Source organism: Podarcis erhardii (assembly GCF_964252035.2).
Source record: "Podarcis erhardii genome assembly, chromosome: 17".
In the NCBI taxonomy this organism is placed as follows: domain Eukaryota; kingdom Metazoa; phylum Chordata; class Lepidosauria; order Squamata; family Lacertidae; genus Podarcis; species Podarcis erhardii.
Genome location: NC_138515.1, coordinates 420,565 through 448,497, shown reverse-complemented (window position 1 = coordinate 448,497; position 27,933 = coordinate 420,565). Strand labels below are relative to the sequence as shown.

General features: G+C 43.1%; 1 protein-coding gene and 1 long non-coding RNA gene across 13 annotated transcripts in view; one reads left to right on the top strand and one right to left on the bottom strand.

Annotated features, from left to right (window-relative positions):
- Positions 1–27,933, top strand: part of LOC309331995 (uncharacterized protein) — a 116,546-nt gene that overhangs the window by 9,104 nt on the left and 79,509 nt on the right. For 9 of the 12 annotated variants that reach the window (XM_081844597.1, XM_081844603.1, XM_081844601.1 and 6 more), the window contains exons 2-6: positions 11,405–11,544; positions 13,720–13,834; positions 14,892–14,939; positions 15,795–16,114; positions 19,912–19,997. In XM_081844597.1, the coding sequence (XP_081700723.1) occupies positions 11,435–11,544; positions 13,720–13,834; positions 14,892–14,939; positions 15,795–16,114; positions 19,912–19,997 (679 nt within the window). In that variant the 5' untranslated portion in view covers positions 11,405–11,434. Of the gene's footprint in view, positions 1–8,324; positions 8,345–9,123; positions 10,042–11,404; positions 11,545–13,719; positions 13,835–14,891; positions 14,940–15,794; positions 16,115–19,264; positions 19,358–19,911; positions 19,998–27,933 lie in introns of those variants that run through there. The other 3 variants (XM_081844596.1, XM_081844599.1, XM_081844598.1) reach the window with 3 other exon arrangements.
- LOC309332031 lies at positions 20,011–27,932 on the bottom strand. The gene is made up of 3 exons (XR_014152045.1): positions 27,286–27,932; positions 22,046–22,274; positions 20,011–21,298 (listed from the first exon to the last, which is right to left on the bottom strand). It is a non-coding gene; the product is annotated as an uncharacterized lncRNA (long non-coding RNA).

Here is a 27,933-nt window from a genome sequence, read left to right as displayed (position 1 = left end):
TTAGCCATAATGTCAGCAAAAATTTTGTAATCCACATTGAGCAAAGATATGGGGCGGTAGATCTTAAGCTGTGTTTTCTCAGTCTCTGTTTTTGGTATAAGTGTAATATAAGCATCCTTCCATGACTCTGGTGCCTTTTTCCCTTCTAAAATTTCATTGCAAATGCCCTTTAAAGGCTGTACTAACCATTCTTTCAAAGATCTATAGTATCTTGAAGTCAAACCACCCGGCCCTGGGGATTTGCCTAGTTGCATATTTTGAATGGCTCCTTCAACTTCCTGGTCTGTTATTTTATAATTCAACATTAGCTTATTCTCTTGAGAGATTTTTTGTAATCCATTTATTTTCAAGAAACGATCAATGTCCATTTGTTTTTGAGTTTCCTGTGTATATAGTTGTTTAAAATACCTCTGAAAACACTTTCTAATCTCCACTGGATTCTGTATAATTTTTCCTTCTACTTCCAGATTTGTAATAGTGTTAAGTTTCTGTCTTTTTTCAATTGCCAAGCCAGCAGTTTTCCACATTTATTTGCCGATTCAAATGTCTTTTGTCTCATCTGTTTAATTTTCCATTCTATCTCCTGGTTCATCATTTTCATATATTGTACTTGGTGCAACTTTATCTCTTTCAAGATCTCCTGCGACTTTGGTTTCACTCTCAATTTCTTCTCTCCTTCCTTTATTTTCTCCAAGATCTTATCTTTTTTCTCATTTTGAATTCTCTTTTGAATCGTATTCTGTTGTATCAAAAACCCTCTCATAACTGCTTTGCTTGCATCCCAAATTACTCTTTTTTCAACAGTGGTGTTCATATTTATCTCAAAATAATCTCTCAAGGTTTTTTGGGGCTTTTTAATCACTTCTTCATTCCTAAACAAGGTGTCATTCATCCTCCATCTAAAGGAACCAATTGGTGTTAGTTTCATTTCCATCTTCACAGCATTATGGTCGGAGCAAGTTTTAGAACAAATTTCCACTTTTCTAATCTTCGGGGCCAGTCCCCTAGTTACCCAAATTTGGTCAATTCTTGTCCATGTCATTTTGGCCTCAGAGAAGAAAGTTCCCTCTCTTCCCAAGGGGTTCTTAGTTCTCCAAATATCAACTAAGTCCATATTGTCAGTCATGTCAAAAAACGTTTTTGGTAGTCTACCATCTTTTGTGACCTGTCTCTGTGCCTTGTCCATATTAGTAGACACCACTCCATTCATGTCTCCCATCAGGATCATGTTGTATTCCAAATAGTCCAACAGAGTCTCATGTAACTTCTTAAAGAATTCCGATTTTCCCTCATTTGGTGCATAAATGCCTACTATCAAAAATTTCTCTCCTTGTGATTGAATTTCAATTGCAATAAATCTTCCTTGATCATCTTTAAATAAAAAAATAAAAAAATCGGTGATAGGCTCTCCTTTGCATAAAGTACTACTCCTCTTTTTTTAACTTTGTCTGATGAAATAAATTCATGGCCCAATCTTTTATTACTCAATATCTTCCTATGTAGCCTTGTCAAATGTGTTTTTTGTAAGCAAATCAAGTCCAATTGTTCCTTTTTCAATAAATGAAAGACTCTGTGCCTTTTTTCGGGGGAGTTCAAGTCCTAGGCACTGAGGATTTACCCACAGCGCCACCCGCGTCCCTTGGAGAATATTAACCACTCTCAATTTTACGCGTGGACTGCCACCTGTCCAGATCTTAATTTACTCCGAACTAATTTTAAGATGTATTTTAATTAATTGATCGCCTGTTTTTATGTTCTTTGGATACTTTGTTAGTTTTATGATATTAGCCGCCCTGAGCCCAGCTCTGGCCGGGGAGGGAGGAGGTACAAATAAAAATTTATTATTATTTATTTATTTGTGTCATTCTGGAAACCAATCTTGTCTAAAAAGCTTTTGCCACAGAAGAAGCAAGGGGCAGGTTAGTGGGTGATCCGTGAGTTTGGGGAAAAGGAATGGAACTCTTGTTCCCTCTCTCACTTATGAAACTACGGGGAGAGCCAAAGCTTCAGAACTAAATTGGAAATCTGGTTCACAAATAAAAGAACTGCCCTCCTCTGCATTGAACCAAGTGACTTCCTGTGATAGCTGCTTGTGGTCTAATCATGAAATGTTAAGCAGAGCTATAACTTTAAGCTAGTGGAACTAGAATGTTGGGTTAACTGTTCTGAAGTAGTTAAGAGACTACAGAAACACATCCTTGAGTTAATAAAAGAAGTGATGGTAAAGTGGGCAATCGATTTTGGTTATAACATAGAGTATGATAAATGGGTAAATTTATGGAACAAAGGGATGAAATTGACAGCGTGTTCCACTTTAAGGGAAAACCTGGAAAAAATGATGTACCGGTGGTATATAACCCTGGTCCAATTGGCGGAAATGTACAAAATGGGTAACAAAGCCTGTTGGAAATGTAAATGTAAGAATCTCTATCATATGTGGTGGGTATGTGATGAAATGAAATTTTTTTTGGATCTAATATATAATGAACTTAAGAAACTCCTTAGGTACACATTTCCAAAAAACCCCGGAGGCATTCTTATTAGGGATAATAGGGGACGAAATAAAAAAGGAGGATCATAAATTATTCCAATATGCCATGGTGGCAGCTAGGGTTCTTGTAGCCCAAAAATGGAAGTCATCGGAGATCCCAACAGTAATCGAATGGCAGGCTAAATTTTTCGAATATACAGAATTAGCGAAAATGACATATAAAATCCGACACCAAAAAGGGGCAAAGTTTGTAGAAGAATGGGGTAAATTTGTAACATATATAGGAATTAACTGTAGAAGTTTAAGAACTACAGCAGGGTTAATATAATTCTTGTGACGCGTATAGAAATGTAGAAGAAACTGTAAGAGAAGATGTATATTAAGAAAACTGCAACTGGGAAGGTAGGAAGTCGAGGCTTGTTTTACACAATGTAAATAAGATAACACCAAGAATGGTTGTAAAGATTGTTTTATTTTGTTTTTTGGAAAATGTCAATAAAAAGCATTAAAAAAAAGAGACTACAGAAACTTATTAAGTGATGTAAGTGGTGAGACTCAGTTAAATAAGTTTGAAGAACTGTCAGGAATGTTAGTGAGTGAGTTACAATATTATCAACTTAATGAATTATATAAAATAGATAAAAAGGTCGGGTTTGTGAATCAAAACTTCTCAACTAGAAAGAGATCTGCTCAATAGTAACATTAGTCGTTAAACTACCGTAGAGTCTGGCGTATAAGGTGACTTTTTAACCCCGGAAAAGAGGTTAAAAGGTCAGGGGTCACCTTATAGGCTGGGTATGGGTGGTGTGGAGCGGAGCGGAGCCCCCCCCCCACTGCCGCCGTTGCTTCTTCCGAAGCAGCAGCAGCGAGCGGCAAGCTCAGCTCCGTGCCGGGCGGCTTTCTCCTGGCGTGGAGCTGCCTAGCATAGTAGGCGACTGGGCTTATAAAACAAATCCCTAAATTGCAGCTGCTAATTTGGGGGGGTCGTCTAATACGCCCAGTCGCCTAATACGCCAGAATCTACAGTAATGTAAAAAGTGTTTCAGATGCTATTAGAATGGCAGGCAAAAGATGAACAAGTGAAATCATCAATGATACACTGGGCAATGGATATAGGGCATAATATTGAAATGACAGCATGGGAATGACACTGGAAGGTAGATTTGAAATTTACAGTGTGTTATGGGTTAAGGGAAAAGAAGGTACCGTCTTCCATATGTGGTAGACCTGTAAGAAGGCTAAAACCTACTGGGAAATGATATATAATGAGTTGAAAAAAAAGTTTAAGGTAACTTTTATGAAGAAACCAGAGGCTTTTCTTTTGGGAATAATAGGGGTAGAGATACCCAAACAATATAAAAATTATTTATGTACACAACCACAGTGGCCCAAATGATTTATGCCCAGCGAGGAAAGAAGACAGCGTCCCATCCAAAGAGGAATGGCAGCAAAAATTGTTGGAATATGCAGAAATGGCAAAACTTACTGGAAGAATAAGAAAGCAAGAAAATAGCATTTTCAATTTTGAGTGGAGATCATTTACTGATTACTTTAAAAGTTATTGTAAAGAGATTAAATCATTAGCAGGATTAATATAAAGATGTGCAGTGATATAAAATTAATTTTTATTATATTGGATAAATAATAATTAGGTTTAAATCAGATATTCAGTGAAAATACTAAAACATAAGCAACTGCAGAAAGGGGAGGAAGGGGGTGTCAAAATTGGATAATGGAATTTGATGTAAAAATATTTGTTTTTTTTTATGTAAAATTGAAAATGAAAAAATAAAATTAAAAATAAAATAGTAGAGACTACGAAAGCTAACAGAAAATGAGGAATGGATTTTCATCTTGAAAATTTGCAGATGACTTTTGAGTACTGTCAGGTTGTAGCTTTAAAATTGTCCAGGAAATTGTTTAACAAATTGTCTCCTGACCCTTTCTTGCCCTTTTGCCCATCCTTCCTTGCCACAGCTGAGAAGTGTGTAGTCTAGAGTGAAAATGACCACTTTTGAACACCTGCAAATAAGGCAAACTGGTTTTTATAGTCCTGTGAATATAGGGATTGCAAGTCAAAGCATGGCCTTTGTACTGTGCTGGAAACGGGCAACTTTTCCTCCCAAAGTATGCCACTTTGAAGGGACTAGCAAATTCCTACCGAGGGCAGACAGGTAAGGTTCAGTGTTTGCATCTCCAGTATATTTGAAAGTAACCAGGATATGATCCTTCTGAATTGTTTGGAGCTGCTTGGGCTGGTGGTAGTGAAGTTCTTACTAACTGCCCTCAGTACTGAAATCAGATAGTATAAAAATATTTTCACCAATTGGGAGGGCCGGAAAATGGAACTGGGATTAAAACAGATGAAAACCTCCAGTATTTCAAGGAGAAAAACATTTATTGAGCCATGATACTGGTGAGCCCTTGAAGAGAGCTTGTTATACTTTGGGAAATACCAGCTTCCCGGCGGTCTTGTTGGGCTTTGGTTTTATTTAGGTGGTTATGCTGCCCTTTAAATAATTATAACAGGTCTCCCAAAAGGATGGATTATGTGGAAGGGCTCCCTGGGAAGTAGAGCTTGGTTTGCTACTAGAGCTGGGATGGTGGAACCTGTGGCCCACCAGGTGTCATTGGACTCCCAACTTCCTCCTCAGCCTGAACCAGCCTTGCCAATATTCAGAAGTGATGGAAGGTGTTGACCAGAAACATCTGGGGGCCTCCTTCTACTTGGCATAGAGAGTGGGAAGCTTGAGGTGTAGTCATGATGCCTGCTTCCCAGCACAAAAAGACCATTGCTGCCTTACAGGTAAAGGTGTGGAAACAATTTTTGCATAGTGGAGCTGTATGTTAACAGTCTGTGTAAATAGCATGGCTCATATGGCAGACTAGATATGAATTCCAGAACAATTTTGCCCTCCGTGTCTTTTCTTGGCACATGTCTATTCTATTGCTAACATCACAGGTCTTTAAACATAACTTCATAGATGGTCATAGATGTGGACTGACCACAGCTCACTTTATTTCTTCCCCTCCCATGTCTTGTCTCCCACTTTAGCCAGCTTTTTCCAAAAATTCCTTACCCTTTGACATTTTTGGATGATGGAAGCAGGCTAAATGGTAAGCAGATACATGCCAGTGTGTGCTAGCTGCCTAGTTTTGTTTGAGAAAAGTAGATGTTTCCACACTAGTGTGTACACCTTAATTGTAATTTTGGATACAGCCATTGCCTTCCCTCCAGAACAAGGTCCACGTGAGCGTTTTGTCCTTGAGCCAAGGTACTGCTAGTTCTGCAGCTGCCTGTGCACGTGATTGTTTCGGCAAAGCAGGCAATGGCTGACTACACAGCAGGCATCTGTTTACTAGGTCCTGGTCCCCCCCTCTCCAGTTTCTTCAAAGCAAGGCCATGGCAAAAACATGTTTTACCAATAAACATGACAACTGCCCAGGAACCTGAGACAAAATACAATGTTTAAATTGCAAGATGCAATTTAACAAAAACTGCTACAATACTTAAACTGGGGCCCAATTGAAAAATATATAGTAGTTTTATTATACTTGCAATTTCTCCCTTTCGTCCTGAGTTCAAGGGTCTTCAAAACCCATGACACCTTTGGTAAAGGCTGTTCTCCAATTGGAGTGCTCGTAGACTAGTGTTTCCCAGTTGTCAGTGTTTATACTACATTTTTTTAGATTTGCCTTCAGCTGAGAGTAGAAATTTTCTTTAATGTCTTCATCGGCATCCAGTGTTGGTGCATAAGCACTTAGAATAGTAGCCTGTCGGGTTTGGGGAAGTTTTATTCAAAGGGTTGAAAGCCGCTCATTAATGCCGGTAGGGACTTCTTACAAGAGCTTCTCAAGATTGTTTTTGATAGCAAAGCCTACTCCATGTATTCAACGTTCTTGTTCAGGTAGACCTTTCCAGAAGAAAGAGTAGCCTCCTTTTTCTTCCTTCAATTGTCCCTCTCCTGCTCTTTGAGTTTTTTGAAATGCTGCAATATCGATCTTAAAACACCACAGCTCTCTTGCAATGATGGCAGTTCTGCGTTTTGGACGCTCTTTATCTGTGTTATCCAACAGAGTCTGTATATTCCATGCTCCAAAGTTCAATTGTCTTTTACAACCGCTGGGTGGTGACCCCCCTGGGCGTGGTAATCCAGTCAGGGGAAAAAGGGAGGCAGACTGTTTAGGACTTTGGGGTGAGCAGAGTGGATCCTAAATCGGACTACTCAGTCATGGATACAGCTGCCGAGCTGCTCAACTCTGCTTTAATTAAACAGATTCCTTAAATGTGGAAGCCTTTAATTAAAATGTACCATGGTGCAAGGCTCAACTGAGACACGTGCTTAAAATAAGGCTTGACTCTCATCGTTAGAGAGGTGTAGAATCATAGAATCATAGAATCATAGAATCATAGAGTTGGAAGAGACCACAAGGGCCATCGAGTCCAACCCCCTGCCAAGCAGGAAACACCATCAGAGCACTCCTGACATATGGTTGTCAAGCCTCTGCTTAAAGACCTCCAAAGAAGGAGACTCCATCACACTCCTTGGCAGCAAATTCCACTGTTGAACAGCTCTTACTGTCAGGAAGTTCTTCCTAATGTTCAGGTGGAATCTTCTTTCTTGTAGTTTGGAACCATTGCTCCGTGTCCGCTTCTCTGGAGCAGCAGAAAACAACCTTTCTCCCTCCTCTATGTGACATCCTTTTATATATTTGAACATGGCTATCATATCACCCCTTAACCTCCTCTTCTCCAGGCTAAACATGCCCAGCTCCCTTAGCCGTTCCTCATAAGGCATCGTTTCCAGGCCTTTGACCATTTTGGTTGCCCTCCTCTGGACACGTTCCAGTTTGTCCGTGTCCTTCTTGAACTGTGGTGCCCAGAACTGGACACAGTACTCCAGGTGAGGTCTGACCAGAGCAGAATATAGTGGCACTATTACTTCCCTTGATCTAGATGCTATACTCCTATTGATGCAGCCCAGAATTGCATTGGCTTTTTTAGCTGCCGCATCACACTGTTGGCTCATGTCAAGCTTGTGGTCAACCAAGACTCCTAGATCCTTTTCACATGTACTGCTCTCAAGCCAGGTGTCACCCATCTTGTATTTGTGCCTCTCATTTTTTTTGCCCAAGTGCAATACTTTACATTTCTCCCTGTTAAAATTCATCTTGTTTGTTTGGGCCCAGTTCTCTAATCTGTCAAGGTCGTTTTGAAGTGTGATCCTGTCCTCTGGGGTGTTAGCCACCCCTCCCAGTTTGGTGTCATCTGCAAATTTGATCAGGATGCCCTTGAGTCCATCATCCAAGTCGTTGATAAAGACGTTGAATAAGACCGGGCCCAAGACAGAACCCTGTGGCACCCCACTAGTCACTCTTCTCCAGGATGAAGAGGAACCATTGATGAGCACCCTTTGGGTTCGGTCAGTCAGCCAGCCAGCCAGTATTCAGGGTCCAAGCAAATGCTGGAATAAAGAAAAAGCTTTTATATCTTTCATTCTAAAAAGCTGCAAGGAAGGGCTGAGGCATATATCTTCAGGTGATGAACTTCATGTACTACGGCTGTAGCTCAGAGAGCTTCCCTGAATTCCTGCCATTCTTGTGTTGTGCAACAGAGGGACATTATTGTATTAACTTTTTGAGTGCCCTTTTCACCAACCAAATGGGCAGAGTAATTCAAAGAGGGCAGGGGAGGAAGAATCCAAAGTGGAGGAACCATCAAATCCAAAGTCCTGGCAGTCTTATGCTGACAAGGTAGAAGGTGGGGACAGCTGTTTCCCCCCAGCTTTTCTTGTCTCCTTCCATTGACTGTTGGTTTTTTCTTCCAGATCTTGCCTCCCATTGGTCTCAAAAGTAAGTAGACCAGCTCTATCATTTTGGGCAGGCTTCCTCAACCTCAGCCCTCCATATGTTTTTGGCTTACAACTCCCATGATCCCTAGCTAGCAGGACCAGTGGTCAGGGATGATGGGAATTGTAGTCTCAAAACATCTGGAGGGCCGAGATTGAGGAAGCCTGATTTAAGGAGAAGCGGCTCTGTCCATTTGCTCATGGGGCACTCTTTCAAGAACCATAGGATTGCATCCTTATAGGCAAAAGTTGATGCAAAAAGAAAGAAAGAAAGAAAGAAAGAAAGAAAGAAAGAAAGGGTTAAAATAATTGTGCTGCTGCTGCAGATGTCAACTGATGAAGGCTTTGCATTGAGGAGAAATGCTCCTTGATATATACCAAACCTAGGCTTCGTCACTCTTTATATGGCTCAGAAGCAGCACATTGGATTTTACTTGGCTACGCTGGTTGCTTGTGTACAGTCCATAAAACATGCCCCCTCCTTCCTGTCTTGTCAGGAGGTGAACAGCAACAGTATTTGCATGAGCGATACTTTTTGGGCTGTCTTCAAGGACAGCTCCCCTCAGAGTGCTATGCAGTACAGTACAGTTGTACCTCTGGTTACGAACTTAATTCGTTTTGGAGGTCCGTTCTTAACCTGAAACTGTTCTTAACCTGAGGTACCACTTTAGCTAATGGGGCCTCCTGCTGCCGCTGCGCCACCATTGTGCGATTTCTGTTCTCATCCTGAAGCAAAGTTCTTAACCCGAGGTACTACTTCTGGGTTAGCGGAGTTTGTAACCCGAGGTACCACTGTAGTTAGTCTGAACATCTCTACAAAGTGTGAAAGAAGCTTGGTAAAGATACATGGATAACACCCCCCCCCCCGACTTTGTTTGTCTTACCAGGAGTGGGGCGATGGCATTCATATTGACCAGTCCACCTCCCAAACTAAAAAGCTCCAAACAGCATCTTGATCTGTCACTAAGCATTCTTGGAGGAAGATTTGGCCCTGATCCCCTCACCTATAACTGCCAAATAGGGTGCAGATGAATGCCAGCTGGAACAGACTTATGGCTGCCCCTTATTATAACAACTGGGGTATTAATTAAATTTTAAAAGTTAAGATCTCTCTGGGAGGCCATACTCACAAGTATGCATATGAATTCATCTCAGTCTGTATCAGTGGGAAGGAGGAAAGGGCCAAGATTAACAAAATAACCCCAATTATGGTTTACCTTGCTGTGTTGAAATGTGATGTAATTGTGCTTATCTCCTTGTATTCTTATAGAAATGGTCATTTTAGCAAGAGAGTTTCCTTCCACCACAAGGCTTGCCTGTCCTTGGGCAAGCTAGTTCTGTTCTCAGTGCGTGATCTTCTCTGTGTAGTTAGGAATAATACACAGACTATAGATCTTCCCACATCCTGTCACCCGGGCGGTAGAGTCAACACAGCCCTGTCTGTATGTGGGGCTTGCTGTTGGAGAATATTCTGCCTGCCTTTGCATCTATCCCAGCTAGCTAGAAGGGTGCAGCTTTGGGTCTGTTGCAGTGTTTTGCCTGTCAAGAGCATCTGGAATCAGCCGCATGGTTGCAATGACCAGCGAGAGACTGTGTATTTCAGCCTGTCTCTGAATTGTACAGAGAAAGGGATAAAGCCTTTGCATAGCACCTGAATTCAGCCCTGGATGGTGGTCTGACCTCCTCAAGCCTCGTGCAAAGGTGTGTGCCTCCTTTGCTCTCTGCCTCTCTGTGATTGTTTCACAGCTGTCTCCACTTCAGAATAAGCAGTGTATTAAGATGAGCTAGTCAAAAAACTAACTTGACAAGATGGGAAATTGACTCAGATAAATTTGTGGAATTTTGATATCAGCTCGTTACATCTAATACTGTGGGTAAAGACTATGGGTGCCCTCCTGCTTCTCAGTTCTCATTCCAGTGTCACCTATATTACAGCATTTGCTCATCTGTTGTGGTTTGTCCTTGGTTACGTGAACAACACTCCACATTATCTGTTTGTTGTATTGTTTTGTTATTTTTTAAACTATTTTTAAATTTGTATTGTCTAGTCAGTCCTATTCAGCTCTGCTATTTGTCCAGAATTCAGCTTCTTCTGTTTCCCTCCCTTCTTTAAAACTTGTAAATCTAAGTAATAGATTTCAAATGTAGAAATCTTGGGCGAAACTTGCAACATCAGAAATAGAACCTAATGTTTACTTAAGTAAAGAGAACACAGATTTAAAGCTGTTTCTCTGCCATCTATCTTTTGTGGGGCATGTGTTCTGTCCCAAAGGAGCTGTAGTATGCGGAATTGAGCTGTTGTAAACACTCTGCTTTCATGGTCACAACTTCTGGTACGTTTCAGTTTTTAAAAGGTCTTGGAATAGATGGAAGGAAAAGGCTCCTTCAGGGGTGGGGGACCTTTTCAGTCGAAGGGCTGCATTTCCTCCTGCAGGCCACATAGCACCGGGGGGGGGGGGGGCAGAAGCAAACATGGGAAGAGCAGTGGATGTACAATTTACCTTTGTACAGGAGGCTAGTTTCTACATGCACTCTCCCATCCCTCTCTATTCTCCATGCAGACCAGCAAAGAGATACTGTTAACGTCCAAGGGCATCTCTCAGCAAGGGCCAGTGAGAGGCGTGGCCTGGCCTGCTTCAGATAGTTTAAAAAGCCCGATAGAGAGACTGGAGGGTTTCCTTCAGCCCCTGGTATGGACTGTTTGGGCAAGTGTAGCAGCCATGATGGGAGAGACACAGAGTTGCTTCTCTCTGTCCCCTGGAGCTGCTCCTTCCTCAGACTTTTGAGACTTCACCAATATGTCTGTGCATCTTGCATAGTCCTAAGGCCTAGAACCATTACTACCTTAAAGGAATACCAGTTGGGGTTCTTAGGATGTCAAATTATACCTTACTTATAGTGGCTGCAAATGAGGGGGGAACCATATATGGAAGCATCTCTTTCAAGTTTGCTGCTCTTTCTTGTGTGCTTCCTTGCACGACTGTGTGTATGTTTTTGGTTATTTTAAGAACAATAACCAATAACCCATAGCTATGACCCTTCCATTACTCTCTTGCTGTTTCAGTTCTTGCCCTGCGGTATATCCAACAACAACATGACAGAGGGCTGGGTGGATTGCCCCGCACTAGGGCCCGGCTGGCAGCGCCGTGAAGTCTTGCGCAAAAATGGAACAAGACCTGGACAGTCAGATACCTATTACACAAGGTAATGCCATTTGGGGTCACATCTGGAAAAGAGTGTAAGGGTTGTAGGAAGAGGTGCCCTCCAGATGTTGCTTGATTACAACTCTCATCATTCCTGACCATTGTACATGCTGCCAGGGTCTGATGGGAGTTGGAGTCCATGACCACCTGGAGGGCACATGTTGCCTATCCCTCCCTTCAGGTCCTATTCCCTAGGCAGCCAGCTGTCAGTGCCTCTCTTACAGCCACTGAAGGAAAGAAGCACCTTGGGTTTCATGACAGTTCAAAGGCTTGAGAAATATTCTTAAATCTCTCTTCAGTCAGTCTTGCTTCTGCTCGTTCTCAAAAGATGCACTTCTTTCTCTTGACTTTTTACTTACAAGGCAGTGGACACAATTCCAATAAGAGCAATAAAGGCATCAGCAAAGGCTGCTTGGTAAGAAATTCACATGGCAAAGACCTGTCTGAATAACACTATTTTAAGGATATGTCTAAATGAATGCAATAATGATTCTTGTCAAATAAAGGTAAAGAACCCCTGGACAGTTAAGTCCAGTCAAAGGCGATGATGGGGTGCAGCGCTCATCTTGCTTTTCGGGCCGAGGGAGCTGGCATTTGTTCACAGACAGCTTTCCGGGCCAAGTGGCCAAAATGACTAGACCGCTTTTGGCGCAATGGGGCACCGTGACGAGTGCCAGAACGTACGGAAACGCCATTTACCTTCCTGCTGCATTGGCACCTATTTATCTACTTGCACTGGCATGTTTTTGAACTGCTAGGTTGGCAGGAGCTGGGACAGCAACGGGAGCTCACCCTGGCGTGTAGATTTCAACTGGAGGGACACAAGTGGTGTTGTAGTCTAAACCACTGAGCCTCTTGGGCTTGCCAATCACAAGGTTGGCAATTCTTGCCGGAAGCTCTGCTGGCAGGGAATCCCACAGTGCAGGACCTGCTGCACTGAAAACTCAGGACCCAGGAAAGGCTGATTCAACCTCAGGTGTGGGTAGTAGCTCCATCAGAGGATCTCGGTAATGGAGGTGGAACATGTGAGATTTTGACCAGCTTTGGCCCATCTGAAGCTGATAGAGGCTCGTCTTATCTTGAGCCCAAGCAGAGTAGTCCACACAGCAGAAGGATAAGCAGTATGTGCTACATTCTTAACTTTATTTACACTCTATGCTGAGAGAATACAAACATGCATCCTGCCTCTGTGAGAGCAGAGAAGCAACCCCTCTTGGAAACAAAGAACACCGAGAGAACAGTGAAAAACAGGAAACCAGTATACGTCACATCCAGTCTCCCATTTCCCGTGGGAACCCAACAGTAACTCTGACTGTGGAATGTAAACAATTGTCTTGTGACAAGCATTTTGCTGCACAGTGAAGAAAGCAGAAACCAACAGAACATAAGGGGTCAGGCAGTCCTTAAGGTCTTTTGGGCACAAGTTGTTTTGGACTTTGTGAGTTAACCTGGCCCAGTAGCAACTGGGCAACCAGTTCAGCTCAGCAGAGGAGTTGACGTGTTGCAACTAATCTGCTCCTGTGGGCAGACTGGCTGCTGCATTCTGCTGCAGCTTCTGGGTCAGCTGCAAAGGTAGCTTCCCATAAAGTGTGTTGCAGTTACCAAGCCTTGGGGTTACCATTGCATAGGCCACCATGGTCAAGCTGCCAGGATCCAGGAATGGTTGCAGCTTGTGGACCAGCTGGAGCTGATAGAAAGCACTGCTACTCAAAGGTCACTGGGGACTCTAGTGACAGGGCTGGATCAAAGAGGATACCCCGACTATTGAGTTGCTCCTTCAGAGAGAGTGCAACCCCATCTGGAACATGTGCAGGGTCTATTTCCTGGACACAGGAACCACCCATCCACAAGGCCTCCATTGTTCTAGGATTTAAGCTATGTTTCTTGACCATCAGTCCACCTCTGCATCCAAGTAGAGCACAACCGCAGTACATAACAAAACAATAGGATTCTTAGCTTCCGTGTCAGTGGTGTGCACATCCAAAAAGTTTCAAATAAAGTGAGAAATCTCCCTTGCATTGAGCAACACTTGAAATCTTACCTGATCCACATCCCTTTGTTGAGATCAGAGAGTCCCTTGTGCACTGTGTTATGCAAACATCCCAGCTCACTCCTACTTTCACTGTGCTGCTTTTTTACACATCTAACAGCTGCTTCTCTCTTTCCCCCCTCATAGCCCCAGAGGAGAGAAAATCCGCAGTAGAGTGGAACTCCTGAGGTTACTGGGAGGATCACGGGATTTGACCGACTTTGATTTCAAGAAAGGGATTTATGTAGACCCAAGTGATGAGGTACTGATCCAAATAGTTTTGGTTCTGGTAGCAGAGGTAGCATTTTAGAAGTGAACTGATTGCAGTGACCTGCATATGCTCCCATATTTTATGCATGTTTAAGTGCGTTTTTGGAGGGAGAGACCCTTCCTTTTTTTAAAAAAAAAAACATTTTATGTCCCATCTTTTCTTCAAGGAGCTTGAGGTGGCATATGTGGTCATCCCATCCAATTTTATCCCCATGACAGCTCTGTGAAGCCGGGTAGACTGAGAAATGGCGACTGGCTCAAGGTCACCCAGTAAGCTTTCCATGCCTGGACAAGGTGCTCCCCTGTTCCTATAGGTACCAATAGCCTTGATGCACTGATTGTGTAGTCCAGGAATGGGGAGCCTGTAGTCCTCAATACATAGCTGAACTCTGGGAACAAAGTCCAATCCAGTTCAGGATTCTTTTCTCACATTGGCCAGCCCATGGGAAGCCATCAAGCATGTCATGAATGCAATCACACTCTTCTCCCCATGATTCCAAGCATGAGTTGTGCCAGCTAAGGCCGATGGGAGCTGGGCTTCCAACTCCTGCCTAGGGGACCTTAGGTTCCCCATCCTTGGTGTAGTGCAACCTGCTCTTGGTCAGTTTTGTTAGGAGGCCTCTAGGGTTACAGATGGTTCCTTGGGTTAGATGTGCATGAAAGTTCAAGTCTTCTACCTCAGTCTTCTTTGTCTGTTGGACTGCATTGATACTCTAAGCTTATAAATTGCTAGTTCATAAACCCAGTAGCACTTGGAACTGAGAGCCAGTGTGGTGTAGTGGTTAAGAGCGGTAGACTCGTAATCTGGTGAACTGGGTTCGCGTCTCCGCTCCTCCACATGCAGCTGCTGGGTGACCTTGGGCCAGTCACACTTCTCTGAAGTCTCTCAGCCCCACTCACCTCACAGAGTGTTTGTTGTGGGGGAGGAAGGGAAAGGAGAATGTCAGCCGCTTTGAGACTCCTTAAAGGGAGTGAAAGGCAGGATATCAAATCCAAACCCTTCTTCTTCTAATGGTCTTCTCCTTTTTCACTGCTTTCTCCTGCTGCAGCCCCAGCTCCTACAACCCCTCCCACCCACTGGAGGAGGTCACCAGCGGGTGAGTGTGCTGTCTGCTGAGGCCAGATCTAGACTGGCTGTTGAATGTCATCTGGAAGAACTATATGGGGGAGGATGAAGAAAGAAGGAAGCTATCAGCACAACCGCTTTCCTTTTTTGCTGTGGGGATTGCTTTTGCATAGCTGGGCAGAAGCTTCCCAGATGGGTGTCTTTGGAAGGGGAATTATTGTGGCATGATTGTGTTTTTAAACTTCCAAGCAGAGTTTTGGCAAGCTTCACAATGGTGGAACCACCTGATGGCAAAACCAAAACTTGCCCAGATGGTAAGTGAGGCATGTTCCCAGGACCGCTTAATACGGATTAGTTGCCTCCTGTTGTGCTCCATAAGGATGGTTGTCTCCCTTGCTTTTCATGCATAATTATTAGCAAAGTAGGGTTTCTAAGCTATGATTGTGAGTCCACAGCTTTAGTAGTCTTTACCAATTACGTGCTACAAGATTATAGCCTTGATCTCTGACATGAAGAGTAAAAGGCAGTGGCCTGCATGATGATGATGCTGGCTTGTTCACTTAGCCTGCATTTAGCAAAGAGGAATGCCAAATGGATTTGGTGAGTGGATTAGGTTCCCTGGGTTTGAAACTCTAGGGAAGCAGGAAGTGTTTAGAAAAGGGGGTTGCTCTGTGCTGCTCCCATCCTTCTCTTCTGCTAATTAGCCCATAGGAAATTGATGGAGCCTTCTGTATTGGGAAAGATAGGACTCCTGTTTATAGGCCAAACCATGGCATTGAGGTGGAGGAGAAGGATGAATCCCCTTGACAGCTGTCCTTCCTTAGGGTATGGCTCATGCTTTGTAAACCATTGCTTTAGACTACACTGCCTGTTTCTTCTTCTATAGGTCAAAAAGGGTAGTAAAAGGCATCTTCCACCTCTGGCAGCAGCCACCCCTCCACTCAAGAAGCCTCCTGATTTGCAAGTGTTTGAAGAGCCTCCAGACAAGGAGGTTCCAGACCAGAACCCCCCCCCAATGGAACTGGAGTTGCCAGTAGAAGCACCTGCCGCTGTTCTGGCTGAGCAGCAAGAACTTTTAGTTGCTGCAGACCAGCCAGCCATGAAGCCCCACAAGCGCCGATGTCGGAAGCAGCTTCCAGCCCTCCTTCCTCCGGGAAAAATGGGCAATGTGACAGTGGAAGAGGCCAACCCAGAGGAACCTGTAGTGTGAGCATCTCCCTCTTTTGCTTTCCTCTTGTTGCAGTGGAGAGCCCAGGCTGTTTCAGAAACCTTAAATGTCAAGACAGGACTCACAGAGACTAAAGAAAACAAATGATTATAATCGGTAGGAGGCTCCCAAAAATCTGATTGGTGTATTCTCATGCTTCTTTTTAAAACACACAAATCTTCTTCTGCTCTACCTTAGAGGTTTTGTGAGGGGTTGACATCTCTGTTCCATTCCCACTCCTCTGAGGCTTCAGATTTTGAACATTTGCTCCCCATTCTCTCTCATCAGGAGTGTTCAGCAACACTTGAGTTGAAGGAGCTGCTATTTATTTATTGCATTTATGAATTGCTCTTCCTCCAGAAGGAGCCCAGGGTGATGTTCAATAAGATAAAACAAGATACACCATTGAATAAAACACATACAAATAACGGCAAGCATTGTGGGTGTGCCAAAATCACAGTAGGGGTAAAGCTTTATTAGGACCAATAAAATGTCACAAAATGGAGAGCAAGTGCTTGCAGTTTCCAGAACTTTTCTTAAACTCCGTACAGCAAAGCTGGTATGGAGTGTGTGTCCTATAGGAAGAGAGAAAGCTTGGATGTTATATTGAAGCACCAAAGTCTGGAATTTTTCTTTGCATCTTAAGATAGCAGGCAGGTAGTGCTAAGCAGACTTAATTATAATGTTATGGTCCTAGCAGCGACTACAGTAATTTTAAGATAATCAAAGCCTGCTGGGATGAAACTATAGCTGTTCCCTCATTTTTTGAAAATAATATAAAAACTATTTTGTTTTTTATATGTATTGGAAGCTGCCCAGAGTGGCTGGGGCAACCCAGCCAGATGAGCAGGGTATAAATAATAAAATGATCATCATCATTCATTGTGTTGGTTGCCAGTAACTAAAGTCAGAGATGTAGACAGAACCCCACAGTTGCAGGGAATGTTGTATTGCCAAGTAAAATTCCTGAAGTGTTTTGAATGTGGCAGTATTTGAGGATGATGAGGAGCTAAAATATGGAAATAATGGGTGGAATTCACCAAAGGAGTATTGTCAGTGGAAGCTACAAGGATATGGACAGGCCTCTTGGACTTGTGAAACCAACCACCTGTCTCCTTGATCCTTGCCCATCCTGGCTTATAAAAACTAGCCGAGAAGGGCTGGGTGATGGGCTTCGCAGGGTGGTGACTGCTTCTCTCTGTGAGGGAGCCTTCCTAGACCCGCTGAAAGAGGCGGTTATCAAACTTCTTAAAAAACCACCACCCAGTCTCAAATCTTCCATTCTTGGGCAAGGCGACTGAGTGAATGGTTGCTGAACAACTCCAGGCACGCCTGGAAGAAGCGGACCATTTGGATCCCTTCCAGTGAAGATTCAGGCCTCACCATGGGACTGAAACTGCCTTGGTCGCGCTGGTCGATGATCTCTGGAGGCGGGCTAGGGACAAAGGTGAGAGCTGTTTACTAGTTGTGCTGGATCTCTCAGCGGCTTTTGACACCATCGACCATAACATCCTTCTGGACCGTCTAGAGAGACTGGGAGCTCTGTTATACAGTGGTTCTGCTCCTAACTCCTGGGCTGCGTTCAGAAAGTGGTGTTAGGGGATGAGTGTTCAGACCCCTGGGCTCTCACTTGTGGGGTGCCTCAGGGTTCTGTCCTCTCCCCCATGCTTTTCAACATCTACATGCAGCCGCTGGGAGAGATCATCAGGGGGGTTTGGGCTGGGTGTTCATCAGTATGCGGATGATACCCAGCTCTATCTTTCTTTCAAATCAGAATCAGTGAAGGCGGTGAAGGTCCTGTGTGAGTGTCTGAAGGTGGTTGGAGGATGGATGGATGGATGGCAGCTAATGGATTGAGGTTGAATCCTGCAAGACAGAAGTACTGTTCTTAGGGGACAGGGGGTGGGCTGGTGTGGGGGACTTCCTGGTACTGAATGGGGTAACTGTGCCCCTGAAGGACCGGGTGTGCAGCCTGGGAGTCATTTTAGACTCACAGGTGTCCATGGAGGCGCAGGTCAATTCTGTGCCCAGGGCAGCTGTTTACCAGCTCTATCTGGTATGCAGGCTGAGACCCTACCTGCCCTTGGACAGTCTTGCAGGAGTGGTACATTGTATGGTTATCTCTTGCTTGGACTACTGCAATGTGCTCTATGTGCTACCTTTGAACCTTTGAAACGACAACTAATCCAGAATGCGGCAGCTAGAATGGTGACTGGGAGCGGCCGCCGGGACCACATAACACCGGTCCTGAAAGACCTACATTGGCTCCTGGTATGTTTCCGAGCACAATTCAAAGTGTTGTTGCTGACCTTTAAAGCCCTAAACGGCCTCGGCCCAGTATACCTGAAGGAGCATCTTCACCCCTATCGTTCTGCCCTGACACCGCGGTCCAGCGCCAAGGGCCTTCTGGCGGTTCCCTCACTGCGAGAAGTGAAGTTACAGGGAACCAGGCAGAGGGCCTTCTCAGTAGTGGCATCCGCCCTGTGGAACACCCTCCCACCAGATGTCAAAGAGAACAACAACTACCAGACTTTTAGAAGACATCTGAAGGCAGCCCTATTTAGGGAAGCTTTTGATGTTTGATGGGCTACTGTATTTTAATATTTTGTTGGAAGCCACCCAGAGTGGCTGGGGAAACCCAGCCAGACGGGTGGGGTATAAATAAATAAATAAATAAATAAATAAATAAATAAATAAATAAATATTCCATTTGCACAGTGCACCTCCCCCCCCCCCGCTCTTCCCCTGTGTGACCCTCCACACACCCTGAAATTGGCCCTGGTGTGTTGAGAGAACCCCCAGAATGGGGGGGGGGAGAGGGGAGACTGATCATTCTGTCTGGCAAGCACAATTGACATAGGGCAACACTGAATTTGCAACACCCTTTCTACATTAGAGATCTGGTTCATTAAATACAAGAGCATAATTTTTTTTCTTTGTGGTGGACATGGGTTCTTCCATGCTTGACCTACTTCAGAACCTAGAATAGTGTACAATTAGCCTTAAAACTTTTATTTTCCCACTTGTCATTTTTTTGACATGTATCAGAGATTTTGCTTGACAGCACTACGAAAATTACCTGTACTTGATGTCTTCTTCCTTGTACACTGCTAAAAACTACTGCCCTTTCCTCCTTTTGGAATAAGTAGGTTAGGCAAGGACTCGGAAGGCAGAAAGGCACGGAGAAGCTTGGATCAGAAGCCAAGTTACTACAGGCCTCCCACTTCCACTTGCCTGACCAGGTAGCTGATTGTAACTATGATAGCACTTCCATAGGTGTGCTCTGGAGTACACTGTGACCCTGCCTGGTAAGGGTTGTGTAAGAGCATTTCAAAGCCTGAATGCGTCTTATTCCAAGTGCCAAGTGCTTGCTCAAGGCCTCGCATATGGAATCCCTTCTAAATGTGGGGCAATTGTAGCATCACTTCCTACCCAGTTTGTGTCAGCCACAGATGCCTGAGAAGCAAAGAAACTTGCCTCCATCATGTTCCAGTCACTTGGCTGAGTTCTCCTTGCTTTGGAGGTCCAGGGTAGGCTTTGCTGTCTGAAGGCTGAAGGGCATTAGCAAGGAAGACCAGGGACGATGGCAAGAAAGCTATCGGAACAATCTTGGACACCATGTTGTTTCAGTCCTTAGTGCTATATTTAATGATATACATTTGTGTTGCAAGAATCATTTTGAGGGCCTCTTGGGCCTTTAGAGTGGGATATAAGCAAACACATAAGAAACATATAGGGCTGGAGATGCTTTGTTGGGACTGTTGCTCCTAACTTTTCCTGTTTCTTCTTCTTCCAGATGCTGTGCCAGCTGCCAAGGACAGTTCCCAGGAGTGATGCTCCCCTCCCAGAGACGCTGTCGGTGGCTCTGCCCAGATTGCAGAGGTTTGTACTTAAAGAAAAGCAAGACACACAAACCCAAGTCCACAGAAGTAAAACACAAGTGCTCGAGGAGATCTCTGCTCTGTCTCCACAATTGAGAATAATTGAATTCTACTAGCTAAGGATGCCAGATGGCTGAATCATGACCCTATAGCTTTCCCACTTCCTCAGCTAAGCTCTGTTGCCACTTGGCTTCTGCTCTGCTTGTTTAAACAAAGCCACTGATTTCTTGGAGTTTTGCGCAGTTGATCATTAGCTACTGCCCAAACATTTTCATGTCATACTTCTTTAATAATGAAAGTTGATTCTTTTGACATTGCATTGTGTGAAGCAGTGTTGCAAATGTTGATTGATGCAAGTCCCCAACCCCTTTTTTGCTGATTTCCAAAAGCCTGGTATACTGAAAGCAGTCTGACTTTGATAAGCCTTTGAATGAATTAAGAGCTAAGCAGAGAATTCTTGCTTTTTATTTTATTATGTCCTGCTTTTCAGTCATGATTGGATCCCAATGTGGCTCACAGTAAAACAATCTGCATTAAGTACAATATATTGGGGAATTGAAAAAATGTACATTTATGAATTTTGAGTCTGCTTTGCTCTGTGCACTGATGGTTCTTAATGACTGGGGTAGGCAAGGGCTGCATTTAGGTTCTGTCGTATTTTAGCAGAGGATCCATTTACTTTCTCACATAGTAATTAATGACTGGTAGCCAGCCATTTGGTTCTATGGCAGGGTGGGGAGCCTTAGCCCCCCCGCATCTTCCATCATCCCTAGTCAGCATGGCCAGTGATCAGGAATGATGGGAGTCCAGTGCCCTCTGCCCCAAAATCTGCTCTGGAGGCTGTTGCACAATGGGAAGTCCTTATGCTAACAGGATGACGTTGTTGGAGTCAAACCACGTACTCCACCTTTGACCCTGTGACACAGGGATGGTCCGTTGGGGAATTCACCCCACCCAGGGTCTTTGCATTGTAAGCTCTTGTTCTGCTGTACCCAAAGTGCCACAGTAATTGGTATTTTGCTAGTAATTACATGAACACCAGTAGACAGGGCAAGTTATCCCCCACCCCCAAGTAGTAGAGCACTTCCCTGGATAGGAGTTTTTAAAGGGTAGGTGCTGTAGCCAAAAAGATCCTGCTCTGCACTGATGCAGATCTCACTTCAGTTAAAGAAGGTACACTGAGCAGACTTTCACCCCACTCCACCTGCTGGATTGCAAATCCTTGGGAAATCTGCACAGCGGAAGATGCCTGTTAATACTAGAGGTTTATTTCTTGTTTTCTATGTATCTTTCAAACTACACCTAGAATCATAGAATCATAGAGTTGGAAGAGACCACAAGGGCCATCGAGTCCAACCCCCTGCCAAGCAGGAAACACCATCAGAGCACTCCTGACATATGGTTGTCAAGCCTCTGCTTAAAGACCTCCAAAGAAGGAGACTCCATCACACTCCTTGGCAGCAAATTCCACTGTTGAACAGCTCTTACTGTCAGGAAGTTCTTCCTAATGTTCAGGTGGAATCTTCTTTCTTGTAGTTTGGAACCATTGCTCCATGTCCGCTTCTCTGGAGCAGCAGAAAACAACCTTTCTCCCTCCTCTATGTGACATCCTTTTATATATTTGAACATGGCTATCGTATCACCCCTTAACCTCCTCTTCTCCAGGCTAAACATGCCCAGCTCCCTTAGGCGTTCCTCATAAGGCATCGTTTCCAGGCCTTTGACCATTTTGGTTGCCCTCCTCTGGACACGTTCCAGTTTGTCCGTGTCCTTCTTGAACTGTGGTGCCCAGAACTGGACACAGTACTCCAGGTGAGGTCTGACCAGAGCAGAATACAGTGGCACTATTACTTCCCTTGATCTAGATGCTATACTCCTATTGATGCAGCCCAGAATTGCATTGGTTTTTTTAGCTGCCGCGTCACACTGTTGGCTCATGTCAAGTTTGTGGTCAACCAAGACTCCTAGATCCTTTTCACATGTACTGCTCTCAAGCCAGGTGTCACCCATCTTGTATTTGTATTTGCTCTCAAGCCAGGTGTCACCCACCTTCCTCTTCCTCATCTATCCCAGGGATGCGGAACCTGCAAGCTGTCCAGATGTTGGACAGTAACTCCCATCATCCCTGACCATTCACCCTGCTGGCTGGGGCTGATGAGGTTTGGAGTCCAGCAGCAACTGGGAGGTCACAGGTTTGCCTTCCCTGTGTGAGCCCTTTCCTGTGCTCCCTTTCATAGAGGAGGGTCGGTTTCATGCTTCAGAAACATGGCTGGGAGACCTTTTCCTTCTTTTTTTTTTTTAAATAATTTTTATTCAATTTTTGAAACACATAATTAAAAAAACAAACACATCACAAAATACAAACAAACATAAACAAATCAAACATAAATAAATTCATAATCTTATTTTCTTGTAACTTCTTTCAATCGACTTCCCCTTACCTCCCTTTCGCTGCATCCTTATTTTAAAATTTTTTAGCAACCCTTTAGTCAATTTATCCATTTATTACATGCCGTAAACTTAACACCAGTGGTCCATAACTGTTCCCAGTCAGCAAACATAATGTCATGACCGATATCCTGTGCCCATTTAATCATAGCTGATTTCACCGTTTCCTCCTGTGTATTCCATTTAAGCAGCAAATTATACATTCTTGACAGATTCTTAGTATTGGGTTCTAACAGTTCCGTTTCTAACTTTGACCTCTCCTTCTGAAATCCTATTTTCCTGTCCTCTTTAAATGTCTCATTTATCTGATAGTAATGCAGCCAATCTCGAACTTTGGACTTTAGTTTTTCGTAACTCTGAAGCTTTACCCTTTCACCTTCATATTCTAAGATTTCACAATATTTTGGCCATTTAGAATCCATATTAATTTTTTTCACCCCCTTGGCTTCCATTGGTGACAGCCACCTGGGAGTTTTAGTTTCCAGTAGATCTTTGTATCTGCTCCAAACATTATATAATGCTTTTCTAACAGTATGGTTTTTAAAACCTTTGTACACCATTGCCTTGTTATACCATAAGTATGCATGCCAACCAAAACAATTGTCATATCCTTCCAAATCTAAGATGTCTGTGTTCTCAAGAAGTAGCCAGTCTTTCAGCCAGCAGAAAGCTGCTGCTTCATAGTATAATCTTAAGTCCGGCAGGGCAAATCCCCCTCTATCCTTTGCATCAGTTAAAATCTTAAACTTAATTCTGGGCTTTTTGCCCTGCCAGACAAATTTTGATATATCTTTCTGCCACCTCTTGAAACAATCCATCTTGTCCAGAATTTGTAAGTTCTGAAACAAAAAAAGCATTCTAGGCAATACATTCATCTTAATAGTAGCAATTCGACCTAACAAGGACATTTTCAACCTTGACCATGTTTCTAGATCTTTCTTTACTTCTGACCAACATTTTTCATAATTGCCTTTAAATAAATTCAGATTCTTAGATGTTAAATTTACCCCCAGGTATTTCACTTTTTTCGTTATTTCCAAACCTGTTTCACTCTGAAACCTCTCTCTTTCTTCCATTGTTAAATTTTTCTCCAAAACCTTTGTTTTCTGTTTATTCAATTTAAATCCTGCTACTTGACCAAATATTTCAATTAATTCCAACACTCTTTTGGTACTAATGTCTGGCTGTTGTAAAGTCAAAACTAGGTCATCTGCAAATGCTCTTAGTTTATAATGTCTGGCTCCGACCTGAACTCCTTTAACCAACTGGTCCTTTCTAATCATATTTAACAAAACCTCCAGGACTGATATAAAAAGTAGAGGAGATATTGGGCAACCCTGTCGTGTACCTTTTTCTATGGGTATTTCTTCCGTTACCACATTATTTACAATTAACTTTGCTTTTTGTTCCGAATATATTGCACCTATACCGTTTTCAAAACCTTGGCCTACCCCCATCCCTTGGAGATTCTTTTTCATAAAGCTCCAACAAATGTTGTCAAAGGCTTTCTCCGCATCCACAAAAATTAAAACAGCCTTTCTATTAATGTCAACTTCTAACAGCTCCAAAATGTCGATTATGTTCCTCACATTGTCTGACAAATGTCTCCCTGGGAGAAAGCCAGTTTGGTCCTTATGAATCTCCCCTAGTAACACTCGCTTCAATCTTTTTGCCAAAATGTCTGCAAAAATTTTATAATCCACATTGAGTAAAGATATAGGGCGGTAGTTTTTAACCTGGTTTTTTTCAGTCTCTGATTTCGGTATAAGTGAGATGAAAGCCTCTTTCCACGATTCAGGTGCCTTTTTCCCCTCCATAATTTCATTGCAAACTTCCTTTAGAGGTTGTATTAACCAATCCTTCAGCTTCTTGTAGTAACTGGCGGTCAAGCCGTCTGGTCCTGGTGATTTTCCCAGTTGCATATTCTGGATGGCACCCTCTATCTCTTGTTCTGTTATTTTCTCATTCAGGATCCTTTTATTCTGTTCTGAAATTTTTGGTAATCCGTAGTTTCTAAGGAATTCTTCAATTTCCTGTTCGTTTACTGGCCCTTGTGCATATAATTTCCTAAAAAAGCTTTGAAAACAATTACTTATCTCATTGGGTTTGTAGATGGTCTTTCCCTCCATCTCTAAGCTGGTCACTGTATTCAGTTTCTGCCTCTTTTTTAATTGCCATGACAAAAGTTTCCCACATTTATCTGCAGATTCAAATGTTTTTTGTCTCATTTGCTTTATTTTCCATTCTATTTCTTGATTCATCAATTCCATGTATTGCGTCTGATAATACTTTATCTCTCTCAAGATCTCTTGGGACTTTGGTTTGGACCTCAATTTCTTTTCTCCTTCTTTCATTTTTCCTAAGATTTTTTCCTTCCTCTCATTTTGTGTTTTCCTTTTTATAGAGTTCTGTTGAATTAGGAAACCTCGCATCACGGCTTTGCTAGCGTCCCAAATTGTTCTTTTCTCCACGTCTGTTCTCAAATTTATCTCAAAATAATCTTTCAATGTTTTTTGGGCCTTTTTATAAATCTCTTCATCTTTAAATAGGGTGTCATTCATTCTCCATCTGAAGGATCCAGTTGTTGTTAATTTCATCTCCATCTTTACAGCGTTATGGTCGGAGCAGGTTTTTGGGCAGATTTCTATTTTTTTGGTTCTTGGCGCCAGGCTGCTAGTAATCCAAATTTGGTCAATTCTTGTCCATGTCATTTTTGCTTCAGAAAAGAAGGTTCCCTCTCTTTCAAGAGGGTTCCTTGTTCTCCAGATATCAATCAAGTCCATAGTTTCAGTCATTTCAAAAAAAGTCTTTGGTAGTCTCCCCTCCTTTGAAATCACTTGTCTCTGTGCTTTATCCATGTTTGTGGAGACGACTCCATTCATATCTCCCATCAATACGATTTTATAATCCAGAAAGTCCATTAAGGTCTCATGCAACTTCTTAAAAAATTCAGCCTTCCCTTCATTTGGTGCATAAACTCCGACTATCAGAATTTTTTCTCCTTGAATTTGTATTTCAATTGCTAGGTATCTTCCTTGTTCATCTTTAAATATCATTTTTGGAGCCAATTTTTCTTTTGCATAGATCACCACTCCTCTTTTCTTCACTTTGTCTGATGAGATAAATTCCTGTCCCAGTCTCTTATTTATCAATAATTTCCTGTGTGTCCTGACAGTATGGGTTTCTTGTAAGCATATTAAGTCTAACTGCTCTCTCTTCAAAATATGAAAGACTTGGCATCTTTTTCGGGGAAGGTTCAAACCGTTACAGTTCCAGCTAAGAAGTTGCAGAGACATTTTGTTATTAAGTACCTGTTCCTCCAACTGCTCCAAGTTTCTGTTCTTCTTCTGATGGTGGTAACAAAAGTCCAAATGACAGATTAGCAATATCAGTTGGTTCTTCCTCGTCTACAGTTCCTTTCTGCAAGTCTTCCCGGTGTCTCCCCAAAAACTGTTCTTTATCTTGGATTGTTCTTATTTTGATCTTCTTTCCTTTGAAGTTAAAAGACAACTTTTTTTTCGATCGGCTCAAATCTTCCCCTTGTTTCCTCTGCAGTTTTTTTTGCACTTTCAGCAATCCTTCGTGTTTCAGAACTTTCTTGAATTTATTTATTTATAGAATCTGTGTTAGATGACACGCTTGCCGTGTTCAAGTCCAATCTTGCTGTCAATTCTGTCAATTTTTTAGAATTTTCTGTGGACTGCTTTGTCAGTTCTATAGATTGCTTTGTCAGAGCTTCCAAAGATTGATTTATTTTGACCAGTGCCTGAGTCATAGATTCCATAGAAGCTGTTACTGTCTTTTCCTGTGCAGCTGGTGTTATATCTGGTATTGAGCTCCTTTTCTTCTGTGCTTGTGCTTGCGCTTGTTTTGATTTATGTCTAGTTACTATCTCATCCACAGGGCCACTCATGGCCTCAAGGTCGTTCTCACAGAGTAGACTTGCAAGTGGAAAATCCCACTGTTTCTTTTTTCAAAGTACAAAGTTTCTCTTTAAACCCTCTAGAGGGAGCTTTCAATTGTGTCCAAAAGGAAATGAGTAACAAAGAAGCAAGGGAAACATAGAGCAATGAGCCAAAAGTTCAAGAGTCGATACTGTAAATCCACAAATGTTTCAGTTTAACCATAAGTTCGACAGCTTTATTAAAGTCCAACAGCTAAGTTTCCAAAGAAACCTTACTTTGTATCCAATTTAGACTGTCAGTTCTCCTTTCCTGGTGCCTTGCTCAGGCAGCTCGATCTGGGGGAGTTTGGCAGTGAAAAGTCTTTTTTTTAACGATTATTTCCGCGCAGGAACAATATCCAATTTTATCTTCCCCCCTTCTCCTGCCAATTGGGGGGAATATTAAGTCCAATGTCAGGTTTGACAGTTTGCGAAAGGTTTTTCCTTCAAATACAGCTTGCTATTTTCGTTGCTTCGCTAATCATGCAGTTCGGGGGGGGGCAGACTTCCTTGTTTAATGCCTTCCCCGTTTTCGGCCAATTTTCAAATTTAGTGTCCCGTTAAATCCCTCAATCTTACTCACGGGTGTTGCAGTCAAATCTTTATTTCAGGAAGGAATCGGCGCTCTCCGTTCATGGCGACGCGGCTTCACTCCACAAGCTGGGTAGCGACTCTCAGCACCGTGCTCTCCCCGATGCCGCTCCGGAGCCTTTAAAAAGGCTCCTTTACAGTACCGGGGGGCGCAAAAGGTGCCCGCCGAGTCTCCTTGTTTACAGGCTTCCGCGCCTGTAATTTTAGGCCGTAGCGGGTCGGACCCGAACTTGCGGAGCAGTCCTGCCTCGGAGCTCGAGGCTAGAACCGCCATTAAACGATGGCGCCGACCGGAAGTCTGGGAGACCTTTTCCTTGCCTTCATTTACTTCATTCCTCAGCTGCTTCATCTAACAAGCAGTGATATGGAGTGGAATGTTTTTCTGTTTTCCTGTGGAAAATTTCCATTTCTTATGATCATTAATAAAAATTAATGGATGCAAATTCCAAATGCCATATTAAGCAGGGTTGGCTATTTCAAAATTTTATTTACTAAATGCAAGCAAAATTGACATGCTAAATTGGATAACTCTCTAGGGCAGGTGAAGGAAACTTTTGACCCCACCCCACCCCACCCCGGTGTTGCTGAACTACATTTCACATTATCCCAGGCCATTGTCCATGCTTTCCAGGGTTATGGGAGTTATAGTTCAGCCGCACCTGCAGGGCCACAGGCGCTCAATATCTTCTCTAGGGCATCAGAAAATTTTATCCAGATTAGCCATGTAAATGCGATTCAGTCTCTTCCTCACCCCCCATCACCGTTCAGAAGAATGGTAAGATGCCAGTTGTGGGACTATTGGATTGGTGCTCACTTCATACTCCTGGTAGCTTATCAGTTAACGTTGAATTATTTTCCTTGTGACTGACTTCCTTGTGACTGACTTCCACACTGGGTGTTTGAGCCAATGTTTCTCTTTCTTGCACAGGATTTAATCTTTTCTTCCTGTTCCTCT